This window comes from Fundulus heteroclitus, chromosome 4 (assembly GCF_011125445.2).
Source record: "Fundulus heteroclitus isolate FHET01 chromosome 4, MU-UCD_Fhet_4.1, whole genome shotgun sequence".
NCBI lineage: Eukaryota > Metazoa > Chordata > Actinopteri > Cyprinodontiformes > Fundulidae > Fundulus > Fundulus heteroclitus.
In genome coordinates, this window is record NC_046364.1 from 24744315 (window position 1) to 24752694 (window position 8380).

Consider the following 8380-nt stretch of genomic DNA (forward strand, 5'->3'; position numbering starts at 1 on the left):
CCGGCTGGGTTGTAGGACACAGTGCCCTACATGTTTTAAATGTCATACATTTTCCAACCTTCCTAATTCCAAGTGGTATATAAATTATTCAGCAGCTTGAGACATCGTACTGTTGAAGCCTGCCAATTACCAATAAAATTAAATTGTGTGTTAGAGCCAAAAAACATTGAGTGAGTGAGTGTGTGTGTGTGTGTGTGTGTGTGTGTGTGTGTGTGTGTGTGTGCGTAAATACATTAAAATACAGGAGGGGCATTTTAGCAACAGACCATAAATATAAATCATTCACATCTCACAGATTCACATAATCAAGCCTATTGATAAGAATGCATTAATCAGTTGTGTTTGAATCATGTCAGCCTCAATGTATTTACATCAAAGTTTACAATCAGAAGCTGCACCAAACTGCTGCAGACCAAGGGCATATTTTAAATAAGCAATACCGCTCCATAAAACCTGTTAAAAATACAGTAACAGAATTAAGTCAAAGATGACTTACGTCATAATGTAGGAGTAGCAACTGCACAGAAGCACTCATCCAGATCGTTTCGTATCTTTTTAACTTCACCGATAGAGACAGACATCTCAAACTATGATAAGTGTAGCTGGGTTTTTATTCAAATTCATTATAATTCTTCTAATACACTTTCGATGACTCTGCACTGTTAAAGGCAAAGTTGTACTAAAGTATAAAAAAACATGATAAAAAACCCTGGCTGCCCTATGTTCTCAGCATGGCGAGGAGGTTTCTCCAGCAGCCAGTGACCTAGCCATGGTGCTGACCAGGGGACTGAGCGTGGAGCAGCAGAAAAGCAGCCGTGACTCCCTGCAGTACTCCAGTGGATATAGCACAGAGACAACAACCCCTTCCTGCTCCGAGGACACAATCCCTTCACAAGGTGAGCGTATAATCTTCTACGCTTTCTGCTGCAGCATTTCATCTCCTTCTGGCTGGGACGACATCATTTATTACCTTTCACCTGACTACATTCATCTTACTTCTGGTAGCGTCACAGGAAAAGCAGCCAATAAAGTGCCCCGGCTGTGCGATGAATGTTAGCAAGAAATGCTTAGACTTTTTAAAAAAAATATATATCAAAGTGTAAATTTCACATGAATCCCTCGCTTCCGTGTTACAAACATCGGATAAGTTGAATTATTCATATAATAGGCCAGTCAGCAACCATGTTTTTTTAACAGATAGATTCTGACTGTTTCCTTGACGGCAACTAATCACCAATGATACTGATAAAAAACTGAAAAATATTTCCATATGGCTTTGTCTTAGTTTTAATGGCTCCCTCTATGTCAATTCTGAATGTTTATTTTATGATCTTTGTATACAGTAAATTGAAAAGGCATTAATTCACCTTGGCCATTTGTATATTTTCCATGTCATAACTGAAATGGAAAATAGTTTTTAGAAATAAAAAGTGTGAAAAAGTGTGACAGGTATTTGTAGTAATATGCTGCACCTTACACAGATTCCCCTAAATAAATCTGTAAAAAACATTTGCCATCAGGTTTTAACTAAATCGTAGATTTCACCAGTGTTCAATAAAGACCATATGGATACAGTATGTACCATGGTGGGGGCAGCATCATGAATTTTGTTTCTTCAGCGGGAATACTAAACCTTGTAAGTGCATGGAAAGATGGGTGAAAGCTAAATACAGAGTAATCCTGGTGGAAAACCTCTTAGAGGTCGCCGATGATTTGAGACTGAGGTGGCGGTTTACCTTCCAGCAGGAAAAAAGGACCTTGAACATACAGCTTGATCTACAACGGCTTCCTGTTTTGATCAAACTTCATTCATATGTTAAATGACCCAATCAAATGCTAGATTTATATCTAATCGAGACTGAAATTGCTTTTACCAGACAATCTTAAACCCATTTGACTGACCTTGAGCTATTTTACAGAGAAAAGAGTAGGCATGGGAGCATAGACATACCTCTAAGACTGGCTGTCGTAATTGCAATTAAAGGCGGTTCTAGTACTGACTCAAACGGACAAATACACTAATTTCTCAACTACTTATTTTTAAAAGCATTAACATTTAGGTATCCTTTTCTTCTGTTTCACAAGTATGCACTAGTTTATGTCCATAACATGAAATGGTCTTAAAAAAATAATAATTTTGTGGTTGTACAATGATGAAATAATGTTGTAAGGCAATATAGTTACTGAATAACCTAAACTTTGATGATTTTCTCTTTTTCTATCTCACCTGAACAAACAATAGGTTCAGATTACGACTGCTACTCTGTGAATGGTGACACCGAGGGCCCAGATGGCCAGGCAGAGTTTGACAAGTCCTCCACGATTCCTCGCCATTCCAACATTGCCCAGAACTACAGGCGCATGATCCAGACCAAAAGGCCAGCCAGTACAGCTGGCCTGCCCAGTGGGGTCCTTGGTCCAGGAGCTCATGGGATACCAGGACAACCGGGTGGAGCTGGTGGCGGAGGAGGATCAGGGACTCCGGGCACTGCTACTATCCGTCGAACCCCATCGACCAAACCAGGAGTGAGGCGTACTCTGTCCAGTGCTGGGCCCATCCCCATTCGACCACCCATAGTGCCTGTCAAAACACCCACTGTCCCTGCAGACTCGCATTCACCTGGCTCCGGTGGCTATGGGGGAGGAGGGCAAGCAGGTGGCGTGCCTGTTCGAGTGGGAAGTGAAGAGTGCGTGTTCTTCACCGGGACTGAGGATGGGCAAGGAGGGCTGGATTATGTGAAGGCATCCCCAAAGCGCCTCAGCCTACCCAACACTGCCTGGGGGTCAGGGGCGGCGCTAGAGGTCTATGCCCAGCAACACGGGAGCCTCGGCATGGCGTCGGGCTCAGGAGCGGGATCAGAAGAGGAGCAGATGATTGCAGCAAACCGGCACAGCTTAGTGGAGAAAATTGGCGAGTTGGTAGCAAGCGCGCACGCCCTTGGCGAGGGTCAGTTCCCTTTCCCCGCTCTCCCAGATGACCCAACCCCAACGCCAGGTGGCTTGAGTGAAACTCAGACAGCGATGGAAGGGACGGAGGGGTCTGGTGACATGCTGACCACAATCAGGAGGGGAGTTCGCCTTCGTAAAACGGTATCTAACGACCGCTCAGCTCCCCGTATATTGTGATTAGTGGAAAAAGCTGAAAGGAGAAGGATGGTTGTAAGCTAATAGAAGGTCAAATGTTGGTGTGGTAGTACCCAACCACCTAGTTCATACACAAAAAAACATAACCATGTCGGAAAAGCTATAACATACAGGAAGATGAATAAAAACGAAACACATGCAGAAAATGTTTAAAGACATCTTTAGAGTAAATGATATACATTCTAATATAATTACGATAACATAAGTAACCTTAACCGATGCTGACAATACAAGTGAAAAACTTAATATTGACTGGCTCCTAGCAGGCCACTATAACTAGTGTGTGTTGGACGCATGTTTGTCTTCTATACACCCTGGACCAGGGATGGAGAAAAACAGATTTTTAAATAAATGAAGGCAAAGAAAGAAGAACGCTGGGTTCTGTTCTGTTTGCCGACGTACCTTCCTCCCTATCTTGTTGCCCAACTAACCCAGCTGACCGATCCCAGATGAAAGACTGATGACTGAAGGGAGGGGCTGATGAGGACCAGAGAGATAGAGGTGGGGGGGACTCATATTGCCTTGTGACCACCTCGAATTGAAGCCAGGGTGTCTCGGCAACAACGCACTGTGCTGACAAGGCCACCAGACTGCTGGGTACGAGTACGGGGAGCTAACAAACCAGAGGGACGCTCTGGTTCACCCCTGATGTAAAAACAGTGTTGGCATTGAGCCGTACTTGTTGCCCCTATCCCCTCTCTCTCTTTCTGCTCGGTGTGTGCGTGCATTGGTATGCATGTGGGAAAATGTACAATGGAGCGCGCGTGTGTGTCTGTGTGCGAGCGGGGTGGGTAGAGCTCTGCTGCAGGACAGCTGGTTACCCAACGAGGGCAGGGCTTTTTTTTTTTTTTTTTTTTTTTTCTCCTGTGTGTCGTGTGCGTATTTTCTGGTTTATATCGTGACGTCGTTTACCTTGTTACCACTGTATGGGAAGTTCCGAGACGTAATCCGGGGCGTATAGATATATTCATATATATTTTCTAGAAGCAGATAAAAAGAGAAAAAAAGATGTTAAATCAGAAATGGAGCAATAAATGTGTTTTATTTTCTTGTTTCGAGGAAGCGGTTCGATTTGGAGGATTGCAGGTTCTCCCTTTGTCCCATTCAGGCAATCATCAGGAATGCTAAATTACACATCGACTGTGAATTCATGTGTTTTTCATGCGCCTCTCTCTCTCTCTCTTTCTTTGTCCCAATTTCTTTTTAGAAAATAAAGTGGATTACAAAAATTTGAAAAAAAAAAGAAAAACTAAGCACTTTGGTGAGAGTAGAGTCTGTACAATAGCCAGTAGATTTTGCTGTAGTCATGCTGTGTGTTGGGGGGTGGGGGTGGGCGGGGGGGTCAGGTTGGGATGAAAGCAGTGACTGTGTCCTGAGGAAATCATTTATTATGTGAAAGTAGAAGAAGACAGGGAGGGGCAAAGAGGATGTGAAGAAGTCTGGTAGCACTGGAGTGATTGGTTAAATGCGAGACGGGTTCGGAAAGTGTGCGAAAATTTTCATCTGAAGCTAGATGAGGTGTTTCGGCCGTACAAACCACTGCCTGTTGTGTGTTGGGAATGACACTGAAATGTTTGCGTGCACGGGTATTTTAAGGACGAAGACATACTGGAAAAAATACAATGTTCTGTTAAATGAGATGAATTTTGGAGACATCTTTCTAAGCGTCGGTCATCCAAATAAGAATTTTTAATGAGTTTAGTTTTTTTTTGCCTTGTTATAATTATTCCTGTACCCTTGTAACATTAGAATATGACAAACATTTCCACAAAAGTGGAAAAATACCTCCCAATACTGTAAAGCACATTGAGTTGATTACAGAGTAATTAAAGCACCATCTCAGGAAAGGCACATCACATCTAAGTTTTCCACTTGAGTGTAAAAACAACAAAACTCGATTGAAATTTAGGTGGAATAGACACTAATTTAAACAAGAATACACAAAAATAATAAAAATTTCATTTATGGAGCTGATTTCATGATCCTTAATCCACTTGGAGGTAGTAGGACTGTACTTCCAGCATACTGAAGTTTTTCCTTTTGTGTGCACACACAGCAAAACAATATCAGCTCTTTTGTGAGTATTGTATATATTTAATTCTGGAGAAATAAAATTGAAGCTTTGAATTCAGCTGATCCAGCCCCATCTCATGACAGACCCTTTGTCATTTACTCACGTTGAGGTGTAACAGATTTTTTTTTTTTCCATTCAAAATAGAGCCGTTAAACACCAAATTATTCACAACAATGACAGGTTTATATAGAAAAAAGTCTCATTATAATTGGACTGAATTTTTATCCTGCACAATTAAGTTTTTGTGTTACATAGTGTTACACTTAGACTAGTAGGTAACTGACTTAGTGACTCAAAGACTGGAGTCAGTAAAAATAATACATTTTCTACTCTCTACTGGTGTGTGACATGATCAAATTAGCTTAATTTATTTGGCTAAGCAAAACTTTACAGGTAAGATTTTTGCTGGCTAATTAAAAGTAAGAAAAAAAATCACGTACATAATTGTACAGGATAAAAATGAAGTGTTATAAATTCAATGTCGAAAAGAAGTCTGATTCTAATGACCACATTTCCTTTGTAGGTTTAGATTTTAAATGTTCTTTCAACCAACAAGTTTATTTTTCATAGGAAAGGAAATAATTTTAAAATGTGAATACAATTTTGAAAAATTACTCCCGACTTTTTGAATTGAGAAAGCTTCCGGGATAGGAAGTGAAACGTCTTCAAACTTCAGAAAAAAGTCCAGTTTTGTTTTTTACTTTTTTGGAATTTTGAAAAATGTATTTTTCTTTTTTATTTAGTGGTTTATTCAAAAACAGCACGAGATTGAAATTTGTTTACACCTTTCTCAGTATCCAATTTTTTTTTTTTTTATCACTGAGCTTGAGGATATTTCCACGTGAATCATGATAATTTATCTTTGGTAACATCCTGTCTACAGTTAGAACTGCCTTAGGGAGAAAAAAAAAAACTTTTCTGGTGACAGTTTACAACACCATGCATAAATACATTAAACATGGCGACTGTACATGTTACTATACTTCTATATTCTAAGCTTGTTAATTTTGTTTTACTTTAGGTCAGTCTTTGAACATTTACATCTTCCTGAAATTAGATTTGATAGTAAACTGTTTTAGTTACCAGCATTTCTTTTTTTCCGAACTGTAAGTAATATTAACATTTTTGAAATGGCCGGAGTCCCAACTTGTATTTGATAGATAATCTTTGGAAAAAGTTAAAGAGCAGGGTGATAGCTCAGAGGCCTTCCAACATTAAACTGTTGGAGCTCATCTCCAAAAGTAAATTATCAATCAATACTGGAGGAAATGAAAAAAAAAAGGCCGGTCAACAGTTATTAGAAGAGTTTGACTGCTGTAATCACAACACGTTTTTTACTCTGACTGCTGAGAAGGGTATAAATATTTCACGTGCTATTTTTCAATAAAATGTAACTGAAACACATATGTTATTGTTGTCTAAAATCGATACTCATTTCATCTTTAGAGATGCCTCTATTTCATTTTCATATTAGAAACAAACTTTCAGTTCAATTAAAAAAAAAAAAGAAACAATCATCAAAATCCAACCAGGTTGTGGATATTTTTTGGGGTTAACTGTAGTTGCAGTCAAACCAAATCTTTTTGGATGGAATGTCCAGAATAGCACTTTTATCAAAGCTAAAATATGGAGAAAAGTTGAGCAAAGAGTTTGAGAGTTGCCCAATACATTTTCCAGATGAGACCTGACAGCTTCTGCATTTTGATACTGTAATAATTATCAAAATGAGCACTGAGAATAATAATTCTCAGTGGTCAATGGAAAAAAGGGGAAAATAAATCCCCAATGAACCCCAGCACAGTCCCTGTCAGTTTTGTGCCAATTATTACGTTAAGCTCAGGACAAAACATTATGAAAGTATGATCTTTAGGATTTGAGACTAGTTGAAGCATGCTTGATGTGCTTGCAGCAGGAAACAGGTCAGGCTTTTAAAGTGTTGAAAGGGACAGGGAAGAACGCGTGGAATGAGCATTTCACTGCCTGTTCATACAATATGTATCGTGTGTGCTGTACTTGTAAAAGAGAATCAGGAGCACAGATCCAGTGTAAAGGTTTGTTAGAAAATATCACATGACATATTCAGTTTACTTTTAAAATTATTGCCTATTGCGGTACTGTTTAAGTAATATTTCTTGCTTTTAATTAATGTAAAAATAAGGGGGGGGGGGGGGTAGTCCATTTGTAACACAAATGGAAGGTGCCGAGAATGAGTGTGTGAGTGTATGTCCTTGTCTGGCTGTTGATCTCTGGGCTTTTGAACTCTTCATCACCATGTCTGCATACTCCTCCAGCAGTGATCTGAACACAAGCATCAGTGTGAGCGCTCTTATTTATTTTATACATTGTGCATTGTGGACTCATTAGATCCCTTTAGATTTTGGAAATTAATGCCCTGTAACAGCAAATAATTCTTCCAGAGTTTTATTTTTATCTCTTGGTCAAGAGGAAACCACTATATGGATGTTTCATCACACGTGGATGTTGTGTGCTAACTAAATTTGGGAATGAAGTCAAGGAAAGAAAGTGTTGATTCCAGTTTGAGAGATGTTTCTGTTTTGGGGGGCGAAAAAGCATTATTATGTTTTGTCTTTAGATCCTCTGCTACTAAACATCTACGTGGATATGATGAATGTATGACTGGGTTAAAGGCATCATTTGTTTGCATTATTCAACGTGATACTAACTCAGTAACAGAACTGGATTTTTCTAACTTTTTGCATCCTGTTCTACTGATGATTAATTACCAGATGATAAATTATATTGAATTCAAAGCAACATGCAAATGTAGCACATTTTTCAAAATTAAAAATTGAGAACAGTGTTATAATGAATCTGAAAATGATTTAAGCCATAAACTGCATGTTTATTGCTAGTCTTGCTTCATAGTGATCCTGGGGTGAACATAAATTATAATAATAATTTAATGATAAATATTGAAATACTTCCAGTTTTGTTCAATAAATTTGAATAAATCGCAATTTGTGTCCTCCAGAATCGGTTTAGGATAGAACTTTCCATTTCAAGTTTGACCAGACAAAGCAATCAAGAGTTTAAACTAGAGCTGATAGCATGCAGTCTAGACTCATTAAGAGTTCTATGAAATGGTCCTTTGGTTCATCTAAGAGGCACTTGCCAGCCTAAGCACTCTTAGCAGCAACTAGT

General features: G+C 39.1%; 1 protein-coding gene across 7 annotated transcripts in view; it reads left to right on the forward strand.

The window, feature by feature from the left end:
* The window catches only part of mtss1lb (MTSS I-BAR domain containing 2b), an 83836-nt gene extending 78991 nt beyond the window's left edge, over positions 1 to 4845 (forward strand). For all 7 annotated transcript variants that reach the window (XM_021315986.2, XM_036136292.1, XM_021315984.2 and 4 more), the window contains 2 exons: positions 731 to 896; positions 2243 to 4845. In XM_021315986.2, the coding sequence (XP_021171661.2) occupies positions 731 to 896; positions 2243 to 3126 (1050 nt within the window). In that variant the 3' untranslated portion in view covers positions 3127 to 4845. The remainder of the gene's footprint in view (positions 1 to 730; positions 897 to 2242) is intronic.
* Positions 4846 to 8380: the final 3535 nt, after the last annotated feature.